The sequence below is a fragment of the Callithrix jacchus genome, chromosome 5 (genome assembly GCF_049354715.1).
Source record: "Callithrix jacchus isolate 240 chromosome 5, calJac240_pri, whole genome shotgun sequence".
NCBI lineage: Eukaryota > Metazoa > Chordata > Mammalia > Primates > Cebidae > Callithrix > Callithrix jacchus.
This window is the reverse complement of record NC_133506.1, coordinates 76,030,877-76,051,392: the sequence shown is the minus strand read 5'-3', so window position 1 is coordinate 76,051,392 and position 20,516 is coordinate 76,030,877. Positions and strand designations below refer to the sequence as shown.

Here is a 20,516-nt window from a genome sequence, read left to right as displayed (position 1 = left end):
TGAAATTATCAGCATTTTTATTGGTGATCTTTTCTAACGGGAGGAGAAGATACCATGCTCAGAAAGGCCTTTTACATGCAGAGGTTATATAAATACTTAATTATCTAAATTTTCCTTAACCTTTTTTCCTGTTACTTTCTTTTGTTTGTGCATGTAAATCTTTGACATATCTGGTGTTTACTTTGGTGTGCTGTAGGTATCTAATTTTATTTTTTCCCCATTTGCTAAATTATTAATTTCCTTCTCTCATATGAAATAGTTCATATTTCATTCACTGGATTTTTAATACAGCCACATTGTTTCTGGGCTGTCTGTTCTCTTGCACTATTGAAGCTGTTGGTAATTGCCAGCTTCAACTCTTGTAGTTTTTATAATCACTTTATATCTGATTAAGGCCCATGTGAATATTATACATATTCATAGCCTTTATTTGCCTTCATTTATCCTTCTGTCAGAGTAATTTTGTAAAACTTCATTTAAAAAAAGAAAAAAACCAAACTGCTGTGCCTTAATTTCCACCTCTTCTGCAATAAAAGAATTCCAAATGGGATTTCAAATAGACATGTATGTTTATAGATTAAATTGGGGAAAACTTTATATATTTTTGAGAAGTGAAACTCCTTCTCAAAAGAAAAATTTATATATATATAATTTATTTTGTGTGTGTGTGTGAGAAGGAGTTTCACTGTGTCACCCAGGCTGGAGTGCAATGGCGTGGTCTCAGCTCATTGCAACCTCTGCCTCTCAGGTTGGAGCGATTCTCCTGCCTCAGCCTTCTGAGTAGCTGGGACTACAGGCAGGTCACACCACACCTGGCTAATTTTTCTATTTTTAGTAGAGATGGGGTTTCACTATGTTGGCTAGGCTGGTCTCAAACTCCTGACCTCGTGATCCACCTACCTCAGCCTCCCAAAGTGCTGGGATTACAGGCCTAAGCCATCTTACCCAGCGAAAACGTGTGTGTGTGTGTGTGTGTGTGTGTATTTTTTTTTTTTTTAGATGAAGTCTTGCTCTGTCACCAGGCTGGAGTGCAGTGGCACAATCTCGGCTCCCTGCAACCTCTGCCTCCTAGTTTCAAGCGATTCTTCCACCTCAGCTTCCTGAATAGCTGGGACCACAGGTGCGTGCCACCACGCCTGGCTAATTTTTTTGTATTTTTAGTAGAGACGGGGTTTCACCATGTTGGCCAGGATGTCCTTGCTCTCTTGACCTCGTGATCTTCCTGCCTTGGCCTCCCAAAGTGCTGGGATTACAGGCGTGAGCCACTGCGCCTGGCGAAAACTTACATTTTTACTATATTGAGTGTTTCCTTTTGTTTCTTCAGTCGTATTTACTGCACATTTTCTATGTGCCAGGCACTGTGCTGTATTTTTTAGATTTTGTTGATATTGTTAGTGAAGTTTCAAAATAATAATGTAAAAACTCTCCCTAGGCATTACTTAAATTTAGGAATATCCTTGATTCTTTTTCACTTTATGACTAATCACCATACTGAATTCTTCTGCTGTTTTTGTTTTGTTTTTAATTTTTTTCTTTTTACTATTTTTCTTCTACTGTTTTTAATAATCTTTCAGTCTGGGCACGGTGGCTCATGCCTGTAATCCCAGCACTTTGGGAGGCCAAGATGGGTGGATCACCTGAGGTCAGGAGTTTGAGACCAGCCTGATCCATATGGTGAAACTCCATCTCTACTAAAAATACAAAAATTAGCTGGGCGTGGTGGTGGGTGCCTGTAGTCCCAGCTATTTGGGAGGCTGAGGCAGGAGAATCACTTGAACCTGAGAGGTTCAACCTGAGAGGTTGCAGTGAGCTGAGATCATGCCATTGCACTCCAGCCTGGGGAACAGAGCAAGAGTCTGTCTCAAAATAATAATAATAATAATAAATATAAAATAATAAATAATAATCTTTCAGTTGATTCTCAACTTTTCTAAGTAGACTATTAGTCTGCAAATAATCTCATCTTTTGCTTGTATATTTCTTTAATTTTTTCTTATTCTGTCAGTTGGAACTTCTTGAGGAAAGTTAAATAATATTGCAATTAAGGCAGTAGTGTTCTATTTTTAGTTTTTCTTTTTTTGTGTTTCTTTTTTAAAATTTCCCTTATACTGGACTAATCATATGTCTATTCTGTTTTTAATCATTAACACCGTGAGCTTTATTATTAGATTTTTCTAACATTAAAGTGTTCTTAAATTACTGGAATAGTTGCTACTTGTTGATGGTATATGGTCCTAATGTAATTCTGAATTTGCTTTGCTAATGTTTTTGAAAAGATTTTTACATTTATAATTCTTAAGTGAGATTGACACGTGGTTATATCTGTCAGTGCTTGTTACCAAGGTTATGTTAGCTTAAAACATGAATTAGGCTTCCTGTCTTTTTTTTGTGCTCTAGAAAGTGCCTGTTTAATTAAGATAATGGCACTTTTTTCCTGATTATAAAAGTAATCATTTTCTTATAAAATGTTAGAATGTCCCACTACTTAGATAGAACTGTGGTGTTTTGATGTGTCTGTATTTGGTTCCTGGGTTGTTTTTTCTCTGTTTGGGTGATATTTTATGGCTTGATTTTTCCTTTTAATAAGTTGTGATGGATATCTTCCTGTGTGAACAAATTGAGATGTGAGCCATAATTTGTAATGGCTGCGTACGCAGTCTTTCATCTCCTGAATGCGTTGATTTGCGGACTCCTCTTCGTGGGCCTGGTGCGTGGGGCACTTTTTTGTTTGCTTGTTTTGCTCTTTTGTCTTTGAACGTAGAGAGATCTGCCTGCCTTGGTGTTTCCCCACAAGCATTGTAAGTGGTCCTTCTTTGGTTCCCAGGGGTATGGGAGTAGTTCAGGTTAGACTTTTCTTGGCTGCAGGTGCCTCGGAGGGTTGCTGGATGTGTGCAGCCCTGGGCCAGCCTCTGGTGCCCTGGCTGCTTTTCCTTGGTGTGATTTTGCAGATCCAAGGAGGGAGCCCACTTGAGTTGTTTAATTGCTGCTTTTGACAAAGTAGCAAGGAAAACCTGCAGCATTCTGTCTTTTTGACTTATCTCTGATTTCTTCTATGGTTGAATATGTCTTAACCTACGCAGGTGGTTTTTTCACCTTTCCAATCATCTCCATCCTTTAACATAACAGGTTAGAGTCACAGACAAAAATGTCCTCTAGGATTCTAGGATGACTGGAGAAAATTCACATATTCCTAGAAAAAGAGTCATGTGTGGTTAACATTCCTCTTGTATAAAAAGAACACATTGCTATAAAACGTTTCATTGGGTTGTAAATTTTACCAGTTGTTTAGAGAGACCGGTGGGGATGGTAATGGGACTCCACGCTTTGTCAGTGAAGCCCGGTTGGGAGAACTGAGGGTTTTTGCTGTTGAATGAAGACTTGGGGAACACGATTTCCTGCATGGCTCCAAGGCAGATAAATAGGATCAATGGGCAGACTCTCAGGCAACAGGATTCAGCTGATTGTGAGGGCGCACTGACAATTTCCAGTCAGCATCAGTTCCAGTCTGGCTTGGCACACCACTTGGCCAGGTTGTGGAGCTGGTAAACACGCTGTAGGTGGGCAACTGGGCCAGGACACCACTCAGTCTCCTTCCAGCCCTGAGTTTGTCGTGAGGGGCTGAGTATCTCTTCCAGCACTTGCTTGGTTGAATCAGAGCCTGTGAAGTGGTGTTGACGTGATGTAATTTCGTGGATTCTATACCTCTGGACTGGAATACTTAGGATGTATTCTTTTCTTTTCAGCTTACCGTGACAATCAGAGCTTTGTTGCAGAACCTGAAGGAAAAGATCGCCCTTTTGAAGGACTTATTGCTAAGAGCTGTGTCAACACATCAGATGTATCCATGTAAACATTTCCACCTCTTTTCTAGAGTGGGAGGAAAAGCAATCTTATTTTAAGAAAGGAAGGAATCTGGGCCACCCAGATTTTTCCACAGCTTGAGGAAGACCTGGTTTCCAAAATATTGCCTGTAAACTTGATTTCTATTTTAAGTGTCTGTTACATGTTTTACAGTGAATATGCTGGCAAAGCAAGACCCACCGAAGGAACTGACTTATTTGGGTGTAACCTGTGCAGTTCAGGAGGCTAATGCTTTCCGTCAGTGCTGTATTTACAGAGCCCCGCACTGCTCCCTGTCTAGACTGCTTTGACCATGGCTAGCTACTGCTCCGACAGGAAAACTTCCATGATCATCCTAAGCTGTGATTCCACTTCTGGGAGTTTCCAGAGTTTTTAATGATCCATTTCTTTTCGGAGTGGCCAATACCAGCAAAAATCATACATCTCTCCCCTCCCCACCCACCCCCATGTTTACATAGATGATTGAGATGTGACTTGTTTGCCTTGTTTTCCCTCCAGAGGCACAGACACTGCCTCTAGTATGGGAGTTTGAGGGGAAGGGGTGGGGTGGGACTTCCTTGACGCAAGTGATGCCATCATCTTAACCTCCTACCAAGTGTTAAACTATATATGTATGTATTTTTTAGGTATTTGTAATCTGGGCTAGGTGTGGTTGCTCATGCCTGTAATTCCAGCACTTTAGGAGGCCAAGGCGGGTGGATCACTTGAGGCCAGGAGTTCACGACCAGCCTGGCCAACATGGTGAAACCCCGTCTCTACTGAAAATATAAAAATAAGCCAGGCATGGTGGTACACACCTGTGGTCCCAGCTACTTGGGAAGTTGAGGCAGGAGAATCACTTGAACCTGGGAGGCGAAGGTTGCAGTGAGCTGAGATCACACCACTGCACTCCAGCCTGTGTAACAGAGTAAGACCCTGTGTTAAAGAAAAAAAAAAAGAAAGAAAAGAAATTAATAATCTGATCAATTTAGGAAAACATATGTGACTTATTCCCTACACTAACCCTTTACACCTGAGTTCATATTGGTTTGAAAACCTACTTCAAATTGGTCTTCTCCCATCCTTTCTCTAGATTGTCAATAGTTCATGCCAAAGACCCAGTTTTTGGTATTTCAGGGAATGGATACTGCCAGATTTTAAATATGGGGAAATATAGGAATACAGCTTCTTAGATAAAACAATGGAAAGTGTTCTAAAAAATATTTTCCCCCATTTAACCCCTTTATGTCACCAGGAAAGTTGGTTTAGTTGCACGATTTTCTAGATATTCAATTATTAATCCACTAAGCTTTCAAATAAAAATTTAATTTCAAATTTGGGGCCTTCTTTTTAGCACAGTTGGAATATTCTGAGACACTTTACCTTCCATCTGGTATGATTTGTTACAGCACAGTTGATCTATCATATAAAGGGTTTTTCTTTTACCCAAATCAACAAGTTCTAATATACAGACCTCACCGGGCCTCTGTGCCTGGCTAATTTTTGTAGTTTTAGTAGTTGATGGGCAGGAATATTTCCTCTGCTTTCAGTAGTAAGCACTGGGAAGTCTACACACGGGGTCAAGGTGTGTAAATTCATGTTAGTGTTACCTAAAGCACATATATTAGAAAGATAACTACATATTGTTTCCTGATTTAATGTAACTATACATTTGTTTCCATTAGGGTAGCATTATTAGTCACCTTAATTATGTGCTAAACCTATAGGGCAAGAAAAAGCTACAAATTAAGAGCTTTTGCTTTTTTTCTATTAATAATAATTTCTGCTAGTTATTACAGAGTACAGAGTAAGCATACCACAGTTATAATTGACTGTTTTCTCCTAAATGCTTACAGTCTGACCATCTGTTGAAATCTCACAGATTTTTGGTCTTATGGTGATCTCAGAATTATTTCCCAAATTATTGAATTAAGTAGTAAGCATCAGAAACACTGAACAAGTGTTATTTACAACATTACAAAAATATTTAGGGCCTTATGTGGGTAATGTAGAATTTACTAGGAGATATCAAAAATTCAACTGGAACACAACAACTTTCTTTAAAATTCTATTTATTTTTTCAAATAATTGATCTATTTCTACTGTAACAACTGCAACTAGTAATAGGGATGGCATTTAGCTAATCTACCTCATGGGGGCACTCATAAACCTATGTATTTTCAGGGAGGCCACTTTTTTTTTTTTTTTATACAGTCTTGCTCTGTCGCCCATGCTGGAGTGCAGTGGTGTGATTTTGGCTCACTGCAACCTTTGCCTCCCAGGTTCAAGCAATTTTCCTGCCTCAACCACCTGAGTAGCTGGGATTACAGGCATGTGCCACTGGGCCCTGCTAATTTTTGTATTTTTAGTAGAGACGGGGTTTCACCATGTTGGCCAGCCTGGTCTCAAACTCCTGTCCCTTAGATGATCAGTCCACTTTGGCCTCCCAAGGCGCTGGGATTATAGGCGTGAGCCACTGCGCCCGCACACGGAGGCCACTTTTAATATAAGGGAAAGGAGTTAGCTTATATATTATGAAGGCCTCTTTTTAATTCTACTTCTGTTCCTCCCATCTTCCGTTCCCCTAATATACTTCCCCTTCCCAAACATTTAACATATCCTCCAGATTTAAGATAGATAGCAATCTGTGAGTCCTAATAATCTCATATTATTAGATTTTTTTGTTTTTCGGTGTTTCCTTCTCTTTTTACAAAAAAGATACCGAGGCCAAGTCAAACTTTGCACTGCAAGTCACTGATGAATTTGGTTCCAAGAGGTAACCAAGCATTCCAGCAGAGGAGTTTTGTTTTTTTTTTTTTTGAGACAGAGTCTCACTCTGTCACCCAGGCTGGAGTGCACTGGCGCTATCTCAGCTCACTGCAACCTCTGCTTCTCAAGTTCAAACGATTCTGCTGCCTCAGCCTCCCCAGTAACTGGGATTACAGGCATGTGCCACCCGACTAATTTTTGTATTCTTGGCAGAGGCAGGGTTTCACCATGTTGTCCAGACTGGTCTTGAACTCCGGACCTCATGATCTGCCCACCTTGGCCTCCCAAAGTGCTGGGATTACAGGGGTGAGCCACCTATAATCCTGGCCCTGGCAGAGGAGTTTTTTAAACTGAGGAGAGGATTCTTGGAGAGCTTTAGTCATTACCCAGGACCCCACAACTAGGAAATGGAAGAACCAGGTTCAAACACAGGGCTGTGTGGCCCCCAATGTGAGTTGTTTAAAAGCTGAATTATACTTTGGTAGAAATAATACAGTCAGCTGTCACCTGGCATGTCTTCAAGTAGAATTCTCTGTTAATTGTTGTGTTGCTGGACTGCCAAGACAAATCTTGTTTGTAATACAAATCTTCAAGAACCTTCTTAACCGTCAGAAGATTAAACAGTGTTCATTGTGGTTTATTAGGTATACTTTATGATGTCGAGAAAAATGTTTGTTCATAAATCACCAATGAAGTGACTTTTTAATCCTTTTTTTGAGGCATAATTAATGTTTGGTGACTTTTTTAATGTGAATATTTGAATACCATATTTCTTTACTGCACTGGCTAGTTGAGAGTTTATGATACTTAATAAATTTATGCCTTTCTACATTTGTGAACTTGTCCAAAGAACACGAGGAGTTGCCAGAAAGATAAGTCCTATGAAAATGCTTTCTAAACAATTAAATTCATGGAATTAAGGCATGACATGTTATGCTCTCTCCTGAAAAAGTATTTTTTCTCCTGGCAAGAATAAAAGTCAAGTTAAAATGAAAGTTCTGCGCTTTTGAATCCTTTAGTATGCAATTAATAAACTTAAGTCTTGCAGTCAGAGAGTTTAAATTGCTGAAAGACATTAACATCTGTTCACAGTGCTTCTTTGAAATAGGAACTGTAATTGCCTCACCAGCCGAGAAAAGATGTATGCTATGGGAGGCTGCATGTGAAATTTCAGATAGTACTAAAGATACTTAGTACCATCTTCTTAGAGTTGGTTTCACATGAAATATATCCTTTTGTTGGCATTTCAAAGGAGGCAGCACCTTTATTTGTTTTAAAGAGAAGAAAGAAAATCTCAGGCCGGGCACAATGGCTCATGCCTGTAATCCCAGCACTTTGGGAGGGCAAGGCAGGCAGATCACAAGGTCAGGAGTTCGAGACTAGCCTGGCCAACATAGTGAAACCTTGTCTTTACTAAAAATACACAAAATTAGCCAGGCATGGCGGTGGGCACCTGTAATCCCAGCTACTCGGGAGGCTGAGGCAGGAGAATCGCTTGAACCCAGGAGGCAGGGGTTGCAGTGAGCTAAGATTGTGCCATTGCACTCTAGCCCAGTTAACACGGCAAGACTACATCTCAAAAAAAAAAAAAGAAAAGAAAAGAAAAGAAAAAATCTCTTTACAAAAGGGTTTGATATCAAAAAGTACTTTGGTGTCTTGGGAGAAAGCCTTTGGAAATAATTTTTTTAAATCTATAAGTTTCTCAACTCTGTATTTTTTTGTGGAAAAAAAAAGATGGGTAAGTAGATAGATCGGTGCATGGTACGTGGTAGTTACTATATAACAAACCTCAGTGAATGCAGTTGTGGAGAGGCTGACCGAACAGATTTTACAGGAATGCCCTGGTAGCTCCAGTGCAGGTGAAGTGGTTTCACACACTGCCTGTCCGTCCATTTTCACTGATACTGATAACGTGAGAAAAATAAGGAGAAGATGGTGTTTATGTAGTTGAATTTTTTTTTATTTATAAGAATTTTTTCCTGACTTTTTAAAGACAGGATCTCACTGTGTTGCCTAGGCTGGAAGGCAGTGGAAATCATAGCTCACTGCAGCCTCAAACTCCTGGGCTCAAGTGATCCTCCTGCCTCAGCCTTCCAAGTAGCTAGGATTCCACGTGTATGCCACCATGCTCAGCTAATTTTTTGTAGAGATGAGGTCTTGCTGTGTTTCCCAGGCTGGTCTCAAACTTCTAGTCCCTCTGCCTTGGCCTGCCAAAGTGTTGAGATTACTGGCGTGAGCCAACATGGCAAGTCTGTTTTCTGACTTATACATGGTTCTTTCTGGTTTTCGGTGTCAAAATCTCCTTGGTCTTTCACCATGATAGTAAAAGTAGGTAGTTTTGTTTCTTGTTTTCTTCAACATCCATACCTAGCAAAATGTGTAATTGGTAATTCTATATAAGTTAAACCCCACTAGTTTTGTTTTTTTGTTTTGTTATTTTTTGAGATGGGGTCTCACTCTGTTGCCAGGCTGGAGTGTGGTGGAGCGATCTCAGCTCCACTGCAACCTCCATCTCCTGGGTTTGAAGGATTCTCCTGCCTCAGCCTCTCAAGTAGCTGGGACTACAGGGGCGCCACCACTCCCAGCTAATTTTTCTTTTTTGTATTTTTGGTAGAGACTGTGTTTCACCATGTTGGTCAGGATGGTCTTGCTCTCTTGACCTTGTGATCCGCCCACATCAGACTCCCAGAGTGCTGGAATTACAGACGTGAGCCACCGGATCCAGCCACATCTCACTAGTTTTTTTTTGATATCTTACTGGTCCCTGAAGCCTGAAGGTGCCATTGGTATAGTGGGAACAACATTGGCTTTGAAAGCAGACAGAACTGAGATTGAAGACCAATTCTGCCACTTACCAAGGCCAAACAGCAGTTTAGCTTTTCTGGATCTTAGTTTCATGATCTATAATGTAGGAATAATCATACTTTGCCAGGTTATTGTGCAAGTTGAAGAAAATCTTTTTAAAGCCCTTCACAGGACACCCCCCCCTCCCCCACCCCCCCCACCCCCGCATAATGGTGGGTGTTGAATGAAAGGAGGTTACCAACACTTACTTACCCTTGGGCAAGTTAACTTAGCCTCTTTGTGCCTCATTTGTGGAATGGGATGCTAGAAGTCCATCTGGCAGAAAGGATTGTTGTAAGGATGAGATTATATGCATACAAAGTACTTCACATATACTAAGTCCTCCTTGAGGATTAGCTGCTATTGATTATTTTATCAATATTATAAAGATTTCAGCTACCATTGAGAATTTACAGGTAGTCCTTTCTTTTTGGAGGGGTTTTTGTTTTTTTTTTTTTTGAGACGGAGCCTTGCTCTGTTGCTCAGGCTGGAGTGTGGTGGTGCAATCTCGGCTCACTGCAACCTCCGCCTCCTGGGTTCAAGTAATTCTCCTGTCTCAGCCTCCTGAGTAGCTGGGACTACAGGTGTGCACCATCACACCAGGCTAATTTTTTTGTATTTTTAGTAGAGACAGGGTTTCACCATATTGGCCAGGATGGTCTCGATCTCCTGACCTCGTGATCCACCCACCTTGGCCTCTCAATGTGCTGGGATTACAGGCATGAGCCACCTCACTCAGCCCTCTTTGGGGAGTTTTTAATCAGGCATGGTGATTGTATCAAAACATACAAACAATGATGGTATTAAAATAGTCCTTGCAAAATGTTATCAGTGCTTTGAGGAAGGTAAGGACTTGGCCTGGTACATCATAAATATTTATTAGAGTTTGTTGACTTAAAAAAAGAAAGCCAGAAAAGTCTTTTGACCTCTAAAACCTTAAACTGTTCCCTTGCAGTTCAGCTTTTTTTGGCATGGAGAAGTAATTATCTGCAAACTTCTTCCTTCTCCAGAGCAGCTCCTTTGCAAAATAAGACTTACCTAAATTCTATTTTTTTTTTCCGAGATGGAGTTTCACTCTTGTTGCCTAGGCTGGAGTGCAATGGCGCAATCTCAGCTCACTGCAACCTCCGCCTCCTGAGTTCAAGCAATTCTCCTGCCTCAGCCTCCCAAGTAGCTGGGATTACAGGTGCCCACCACCACACCCAGCTAATTTTTTGTATTTTTAGTAGAGATGGGGTTTCACTCTGTTGGCCAGGCTAGTCTCAAACTCCTGACCTCAGGTGATCCACCCATAATGGCCTCCCAAAGTGCTGGCATTACAGGCGTGAGCCACCATACCTGGCCTAAATTCTTAAGCCTTCTATCAAATATAAGAGAAAATCCAAGAAGTGAAGTGGGATTGGGTGTCCTATGGATCCAGTTGCATATTTACCCTCCTCCATCTGTGGTTCAAATGCTTACCAGGTTACAGCAGAGAAGCTGAGCTTATGCATGCTGGTAGTAGGTATCAATAATATGAAATCGGGATCCAGTTTTATTTACAACCTTACACATCCATGAATTGGCCATAATTACATGTACAATCAGCATAGCCAATGACAAGGTACTATGATAGTTAGCTCTTTTCCTTTATCTGTTCTCTGACCTTCTACCTTGGCTATTCATCAGGTTGGTGGAAGAGGGAGTCCCCAGCACTGGCCACTGATTGTGTGCCCTACCTTCTACTTGTTCTTAGCATCACTCAGGCACACCCTTTCCCCACTACCCTGCTTCACACAACTGCTACATATCTGTTCACATACATGCTGTATAGATTGTTTCCTTTGATCTCTTAACAACAACCCTTAAGTAGCAAGGATGCTATGCAGATGGTCCATTCATTAATTTATTCTCATTCCATCTTCCTTCTCCCCATCTCCTTATGCTGTCTTCTCTCCATAGATTAAAATAAAACATAAAACAAAGAGACGGAGTATTCCTCATTGGATTGTTTTCCAGATTTACAGAGTCTCTGGGAATATTCCGAATTCATACTCACAGTATTGTTTTTATCAGGATCCTAAGAAGTGGCAAAGTTAAGTCAGCACCTCTGAGTGGAGGAGTCCCCAGAATGTTTGGTGGAAAAGCCCTGACCTAGGATAGAAAGAGCTGAGCTCTAGCTTAGCATTTCTCTTAACCCAGCCAAGTGACTTAGCCATGCTGGCCCTTAATTTTCTGGTCAGCAAAACAAGAGAATTGGGATCTTTAAGGCCTCTTCTAGCATCAACTGTGTGGGATTCTGTTCTTTAGTTACTCATCTACAAAACATCAAGTTTTACTGTTTTTAAACTGATGTTCTTTGTTAGCTCATTCTTAACATAAGTTTAAATCTGTAACTAGTATCTGCTGATTTAAAAATGTACCTTTATTGTTTTTTTGTTGTTTTTTTTTTTGAGACTGAGTTTCACTCTTGTTACCCAGGCTGGAGTGCAATGGCGCGATCTCGGTTCACCGCAACCTCCGCCTCCTGGGTTCAGGCAATTCTCCTGCCTCAGCCTCCCGAGTAGCTGGGATTACAGGCACGCACCACCATGCCCAGCTAATTTTTTGTATCTTTAGTAGAGACGGGGTTTCACCATTTCGACCAGGATGGTCTTGATCTCTTGACCTCGTGATCCACCCGCCTCGGCCTCCCAAAGTGCTGGGATTATAGGCGTGAGCCATCGCGCCCGGCCCCTTTATTGTTTTTATTAAAAAAAGTATTATACTTTCTACCTATACGTTTCTCATTAGTTGTTACCAATGACTCCTCTTTCTCTTCCTTATTCTATCCTCTCTCATCTCATTCTTCATAGTTGAAGTGTTGATGGCATTAGCTAGTTGATGGATAGCTAGTATCTCAGACTTCCCTAGGCTTGAAATATACGTATATGTAAACATAATATTCTTTTGACTATAAAGGGATTATATACATATGGTTCTGAAGCTTGCGTTTTTATTAGTGAATGATAGAGATGAACATAAGGAAACAATATTCAGTGAAACCTAAGTCTCCCTCATACTCTTAATTCCCAGTTCTCCTTCCTTAGAGGCAATGTTTATGTATCAGAAATTTTCTGTGTCTATGTACACACTTAGAGAGATGTGATTTTTTTTTAACAGAGTGAGAGCATACTATTCACTGTTTAGCTTTTTGCTGCTGCTGCTGCTTTTTGTTTTTGTTTTCCTCTTTTGGCTTAATGTTGTATTTTGGAGATGATTCCATGTCAAATAATTCATGTAAACAGTAAGTGCTCAAAAATGTTAATTACCATCAGGCCTCTAAACAGCTTTCCTATCATTTGTTTAAGGCTACAAAACATTCCATTGTGCAGGTACACTACTTCCTTATTGATATTTCCAATGTGGCTATTATAAATAATGGTTCAATGTACATCCTTGCTTCTAAGTATTTGTATCACTGTATCTGCAGAGAAATGTCTGTTGAAAGACTGTACCTTTTATATTTTGTTAGATATTTATTTAGAAGGCAGTCTGGCAGTTGGCTGAACCTGTTTGCATTCCTCTCAAGAATATATGAGGCGGCTGGGCGCGTTGGTTCATGCCTGTAATTCCAGCACGTTGGGAGGTTGAGGTGGGCAGATCACAAGGTCAGGAGTTCGAGACCAGTCTGACTAACATGGTGAAACCCCATCTCTACTAAAAATACAAAAATTAGCCAGGGACGATGTCATGTGCCTGTAGTCCCAGCTACTTGGGAGGCTGAGGCAGGAGAATCACATGGACCCAGGAAGCGGAGGTTGCAGTGAGCTGAGATCATACCGCTGCACTCCTCCAGCCTGGGTAACAGAGTGAGACTCCATCTCAAAAAAAAAATTGAGTTGAGGTGGCTTATTTTTGTGCTCAGTTTTCATGTCTGTGTCAGATATATCTTTATATATATATATATATGTATGTATTTGACATGGGGTCTTGCTCTGTCACCCATGCTAGAGTGCAGTGGCTCAATCTCTGCTCACTGCAGCCTTTGCCTTCTGGGTTCAAGCAGTTCTCCTGCCTCAGCCTCCCGAATAGCTGGGATTACTGGGGCACACCACCAAGCCCTGCTAATTTTTGTACTTTTAGTAGAGACGGGGTTTCACCATGTTAACCAGGCTTGTCTTGAACTCCTGACTTCACGTGATCCATCTGCCTTGGCCTCCCAGAGTGCTGGGATTACAGGCATCAGCCACCACGCCTAGCCAGATAGATTTAAAAAGTGTTTGTTAGCTTTCTCCACTCATTCTTTTTATGGCAGAAGTTGTCTCCAACATTTCCTTTACAGTGTTTCTTAACACACACACACACACACACACACACACACACAGATACAACCAGTTCAGCCTGAAAAAAAACAACTCGTGTAGTTTGCATCAAGAAAGCCAGTCTGTAAAACTTTGTATTTAGTCCAAGGGAAGCGGCGAGGTTTGTTGATAGACGCCACTTCCCTTTTTTGCGTCATGTGTGCCTATGCGTATGCGCCACACTCCCATCCACCTATTGATGAATTGTGAGTTTCTTTCCAAAGACTACATTTCCTAGAAGGATGGTTATTTTTTTAAACCCTCACTTACAAATTGTTATGGAAAAGGGGTTAGAGGTTACCTGGTGTTACATATAAAGAAACAGAGATCCAAAAAGGTGAATTAAGTGGTTCAGGATCATGGTGGTGAAAACAGGGCTACAACTCTGCCTTTGGGGCTCCTAGTCTAGCCTGTTTGCCAGAGTCACACGTTAAAATGATTCTCTTTGTGATTTTCTTTATAGATCATGCAATGTATTTAAATAGTGAACTGATGGTAACAATTTATAGAGCAAATCTGTTTCATAAAGTAGCACTTTATAAAATATATTCTAGGTGTGTTAATAGATATTAACATGGAAGAAAGCAATATAGAGAACTTCTCTCCCCCAACACCCTCACTTTTTTAAACAGAGCATCTTAGGGTATTGATACTGAGTTGTATGTGTCAGTGTTCCATGGTGGAACATAATTCCACCATGGAACACTGACACATACAACTCAAAACCTAAGGAATCACTGAGCTAGATTGCACCATTGGCAGGAAAAGTCTTTTAAATTTGGTCACTAGGGCTGGGCGTGGTGGCTCATGCCTGTAATCCCAGCACTGTGGGAGGCCAAGGTGGGTAGATCACCTGAGGTCATGAGTTTGAGACCAGCCTAGCCAACATGGCAAAACCCCATCTCTACTAAAAATACAAAAGTTAGGCAGGTGTGGTGGTGTGCGCCTGTAACCCCAGCTACTTGGGAGCCTGTGGTGGGAGAATTCCTTGAACCAGGGAGGCAGAGGTTGCCGTGAGTCAATATCATGCCATTGCACTCCAGCCAGGGCAACAGAGCGAGACTCTGTCTCAAAAATAAATAAATAAATAAATAAATAAATAAATAAATAAATAAATAAATAAATAAATATTGTCACTGGGAGGAAAGTATTCTTTACCTAGTATGTTTCTCAATGAAAGAACTTGTGTCGTGATCTGTGTCCGTGTAAGTCCCTCTCCAATGGTACTGTCAAGGTCCTTTATCTGATGGCCTGGTGAAGGTGAAGGTCAGAGCAGGAAGAACACAAGAGTGGCTCGCGTCTCTTCTGGGTGGTAGTGATTGAGTCTGTAAGAGCCACAGCTGACTTGAAGAGCTAACTTAATAATGTGATAGTTAAAACGAGGTAATTTATTCACCATTGGACCTTAACAAGATGTCTGCAGAACACAGCTTGAAGGGGATCGAAGACAGAACCTCTTGGATGGTCTTGTAACTCGAGAGAGACTACTTCTGGCATCCTTTAAGAATGAGGGTGCTGAACCAGATCTAATCAGGTAGGATGTTTTCATTTACAGGGATTACTTGGTGGGTGAAGACGTCTTTGCAGATATTACAGCTGTTTCCTGAATGGCTTAATTTAGGAATCAGATCAATTAAGATATATTCTGTTAATTGATGGCATTTGACTATAATTTTCTACTCAGTTTTTGTTAATTTTCTAGATTTAGTAAACCAGGTATGTTCAGCTGAATCCCATTTTGGGTGGAGCATATTAAGGTAGACTGCAGGTGAAGTCAGAAAATTTCTTTGGCATTCTTTGGTTGAGTTTTCTGCTTTGTTAACTGCCTTATAAACTCCTGAAGTCACTACTTATCTGTGTGGGCAAAGGAGTTTTGTTTTTTTTAATTGGCCTCTTGAAAAAGATGAGTCCTAATAAGACTTGGTCCGGGGCTCACAGAGGCAAAGGAGTTGCGCAGTTGAATCCTTCTCCCCATTCTTCGCCAGTGAGTGAGTCACACTTCAAAGAGCTGACAGCTGCCCTGAACCCAGCTCTGCTGGAAGACCCGGAGAACGGGTCTGGCTTTCCAAGGCTGAGGTTGATGAACCGTAAATTGTTACATCTTTAGAATTGGCCTCCCACTGCTTCCAGAGCTCCCTTAGCTTCATTCTGGGAACCATCACAGAAGGCAATGAGCCTGGGTGGAAACCCACCTCTTCTCATAGTCCATGCAGGGATGATGCATTTACTGTGGAGAGGAGCTTGTTTCTACTTAGTTCCCAGATAGGAATAGTATGGCTTCCCAAGGGCAGTAGTTTTGGACCCTAGTCATTCATTACCAGACTCCGCCTCAGACAAGTAAACCAGAGTGGGATTGGGGTGGAGACACATAGGGTCAGGGAGGTCCCAGGTGTTTCTAATATACAACAGGGATTGCAAACCACTACCTAGGACAAGCTGAAGAAAATGAAACTGATTTTCCTTGGGTCCCAGTCTTCTCAGGAGCAGTGATCCAAGGTTTCATAAACTATGAAATAGAGGAAGGTAGATTAAATGCTAAGTTGCTTCTGTGAAGAAATGAACCTAACAAGGCAGCGAGGGAGGAGCGATACTCTGTTGGCAGTCTCCTGGGCAGGGTTTAAATGAAGACAGAAGCCTGTGGTGGGCCAGTCTACTGTGGATCCCAATTATTTCCCTGGCAAATGCAGTCCCAGGGTGCTGGGGTGAAGTAAGTGGATGAAGGTGGTGGTCCAGGTTGGTTAAAGAGAACAAGTGAGTGAAGGAATCCAAGGTGAATGGAAAGTACTGTCTTTCAGAAGGGGCTTTACACTGAAGGCGGAGTCTCTTTAGTGGAGAAAAGAATAAGGGCATAGTTAGGACAGGGAGCTGGTTTCGTGGAGGAATAGGGGTCATGTAGAGACATGATGGTCAGAAGGGGGACAAAGCATTCAGACTGTTCTGCTTGATAGTGATGAGGCAGTCGTGATATATAGTCATAGTTCACATTTGAGAAGAGTCTGGTTTGCACCAGACTCTGCTCTTTGCTTGTCACTAATTGTGTCACTTAATGATGCTGAAGAGGCCAACCTATGAATTTAGGCCAAGGACCTCTTAAGTCCTCCCACTATTTCCTTGTGGTTTTTGTTTTGTTAGTTTTTGGTCCCCGCTTGCCTGTCATTATCACCCCTGTTCTCTGATCATCTCTGTGTTCTTTAATGTGCTACCTGCTGATAAGCAGCGTCAGCATCAATCGCCTGCTAGTATATTACAAATTCAGCTTTCCCAGCTCCAAACTGTGGAATCAAACCTTGCATTTTAACAAGATCATCAAGTGATTTGAATGCATATTACAATTTGAGAAATACGGCTTTGTATGATTTATTTTTTTTTTTTTTTGAGATGGGGTGTTGCTCTGTTGCCCAGGCTGGAGTGCAGTGGCACAATCTCTGCTCACTGCAACCTCTGCCTCCTGGGTTCAAGTGATCCTTCTGCCTCAACCTCCTAAGTAGCTGGGATTACAGGCATGCGCCACCACGCCCAGCTAATTTTGTATTTTTAGTAGAGATGAGATTTCACCATGTTGGCCAGGCTGGTCTTGAACTCCTGACCTCAGGTGATCTGCCCACCTTGGCCTCCCAAATTGGTGGGATTACAGGCATGAGCCACTGTGCCCAGCCTGTATCATTTATTCTTAATCGTGGCACTTTGCATCAGAATCACCCAAAAGAGAATGGAAAAAAAAAAAAAAAGAAATACAAATGTCTGGGCCATATACTTGCAGATTTGTAGTCTTGGGTGAGGCTTGGGCAGCAGTAAGGCTGATTTGTAGTCTTGGGTGAGGCCTGGGCAGCAGTAAGGCTGGAGAGACTGCCAGGTGGTTTTAGTAGGTGGCAGGGTTAGAATGACTGCTCTATGTCACAATATACTAGTCATGAGACCAGTAGCTTATGTCTTCTACTTGTTTTTGATAGGGTAGGCACTGTGCTAAGGTCTTTCTGTGCATTTGCTCAGGAGCTCTTTATAATATCTGAGGCTCAAAGGGTTCAAGACTCTAAAACTAATCAGTCATAGAGCTTGGATTTTAGCCCTGAATTCTTAACCACTGCACCAGCTGAGCGAGTTGCTGGAAGGACCCAGTTCTGTAGCTTGCTAGTCCCTCAGTCATCTGGGCTTCAAAATCATTGACCTTCAACTGGGGATACATGTGCTGCCTATTTTTCATTAGGAACCAGATGAAGTGATTCCTATGAGATGGGCTTTGTAAACTCTAAGATCTTTATAAATACAAGATGTTATTACTAGACCATTATGTCTCCATCAGGTTAGGAGGAAGCTCATGCTGCTTCCTTGCTTCGAAGACCTTCTGTCCCTCCTGTCATGCCCCTGAGTGCTCTAGAGGGACCTGGTCTGTTTGACCCCCTCCTCTGCTGCACCTGGTCCTTTACCCTCCATTCTCCCCTTCCAAATCTCATTTGTTCTGTGTCTGCTTCCCTCCATGCCAATCTTGCTACCTGTTGTCTTTTAGTGAACAATGTCATGTTAATTCTAGCAGTGGAATTGATGGCTTGCGGTGACTTGTCTTCTGGAGGTATTTTAAACGAAACCTCCTTAAACCCTAGGATTTAAACCAAAGTAAATTCGTTGATGGGAATGTTTAGGGAGTTTAGCAGGTTAGTGTCCAGTGATTTTTTTGGATGGAGGCCTTCTGAGGACCTCTCAGGTCCTGCTGCTGGAACTGCCTTATGCTCTTCAGGCATGTAAGGCTGATCCATGTGGTTGACTAAAGCTGTTGCTTGTTGGTTTCTTGGGGAATGGCTGGGGTGACATGAGGACAGAGACCATACTGGAGAGACACTGTAAAGCAAAGGTAACTGAAGCCCTGAGGGTTGAAATAAAGTAACTGGCCAGATTTATTTCCATGCTCTCTAGATGAAACCAAGGGCAACATAGATATTGATATCAACTGGGCATGGTGGCTCATGCCTGTAATCCCAGCTCTTTGGGAGGCCAAGGTGGGTGGATCACCTGAGGTCAGGAGTTCAAGACCAGCCTGACCAACATAGTGAACCCCGTCTCTACTAAAAATACAAAAAAATTAGCTGTAATCCCAGCTACTTGGGAGGCTGAGACAGGAGAATGGCTTGAACCCCGAAGGTGGAGGTTGCAGTGAGTCAGGGTTGCACCATTGTACTCCAGCCTGGGCAACAAGAGTGAGACTCCGTCTCAAAAAAAAAAAAAAAAAGATATTGGTGTATCTTTTCTGTTCAGGACCAGAAGTGTAGGATACGCTTCTAGAGAATTCTGTTTAAAAAGAATGTAAGCACTGTAAAGGAGAAATGGCTCCTGAGGAGTGGAGAAGGTAGAGGTGGACAGCGATGGTCTGATCCAGATGACATGGAGTCTGGCCAAGAGTGAGAAACGAACATGGTGACTGGATATTGAGTGCTGTGAAGAAAGAAAATCATTGCAGTTCAAAGAGGAAGGAGAACAATGAACATGGACTGGAAAGTCAATTTCCCATTCACTTCCATTGGTGAATCCTTGTTGGGCTAGGATTGCTTTAGTCCCAACACCCTAACAGGAAGGTGTCCACATACACTTGTCCAAAAAGTGCGAGTCCTATAGACATTCCAGAGGTGTCTGATCAATAAGAAAATTCATACTAGACAAAACCACTCTCAAAAGCTGTGTAGAAAAGTCCCTGGGAAATCTGTTCAAGGGCCGTAAGAACAAATAACCCACTAGCGTTGCTCCAAATAGTCAGGGAGGATGGCACTATGTGGACTTGCTGAGGACCAGCAATAAGTGTATGGATGTGTGAATGCTAAAGCCAGAGTAGACTCCGAGGTAGATTTTCTTAGATTTAAGGTCAGAGTTGCTGGTCTTTGATTTCCTTCCCCTGCCTATGTAAGAGTATTATTTTTGCCTTCTTTACTCCTGATCCCCACCCCTGAGACCTCCCCTTCTGTCCCCAACCTCTCATACCTAATAGTTCTCTTGCTTGGACCTAGTCCTCCGAGGACCTTGGTTCCGTTGTAAACATGACATGTGTCCATTCATAGATTGTGTCCCCTTCCCTCCTGATTATCAGTTGGTCAGTCATTTCTAATACCAACTGTTACGGAACGCTCAGCTCTATCTTTGGAGGAACTCATTCCTTTCTCTGCCAGTTGGTTTCTGTAGTATCTCCCATGACTAACAGATTTCCTCAGTCCTCTGCACAGTTAATTCCTAGTTCTGGGCTCCTCCAATATTTTCATTTGCTTCTCTAATCTCTGGATTCCTCCAACATTTTTCTTTGCTTCTGTAGTTCTTGGTTTTGGGAGGGTCATTGGGTTACTTTGTCACTTTGTGGGTGGAGGATTGGTGTCTTTCCCTTAATTCATGACTTCCAGAAGCACAGTGGCCAGAAAGTCATGTCAGAACTTCGAAATGTTATAGACATGCTCACTATGGCACATTTTGTCATTAATGCTAGACCATGACCACAACACATTTACTGTGAGAGAACTGGGGTTAATCTGCTAACCAACATTTCCCTAGCAACTGACAGCAATGCCACAAGATCAGTTTACCTTACCAGGACTTGCTTGGAATCTGGTGAGCCTTGCTTCCTAGAGCCCCTACCTCTGTTTCCCTCTTTGTTTACTTTGTGCAACCCTCTTTTCCTCTCTTTCTTCCCCATCCCTCATTCCCTTCACTCTTTCCATCCCTCTTTCCCCTCCTCTTTTCTCTTCCTCCTCATATGTGGCCTTATTAAGG

General features: G+C 41.9%; 1 protein-coding gene across 3 annotated transcripts in view; it reads left to right on the top strand.

Moving 5' to 3' along the window:
- Positions 1–20,516, top strand: part of STX8 (syntaxin 8) — a 309,737-nt gene that overhangs the window by 8,939 nt on the left and 280,282 nt on the right. For all 3 annotated transcript variants that reach the window (XM_035300030.3, XM_035300029.3, XM_035300031.3), the window contains exons 3-4: positions 3,744–3,838; positions 15,199–15,309. In XM_035300030.3, the coding sequence (XP_035155921.1) occupies positions 3,744–3,838; positions 15,199–15,309 (206 nt within the window). The remainder of the gene's footprint in view (positions 1–3,743; positions 3,839–15,198; positions 15,310–20,516) is intronic.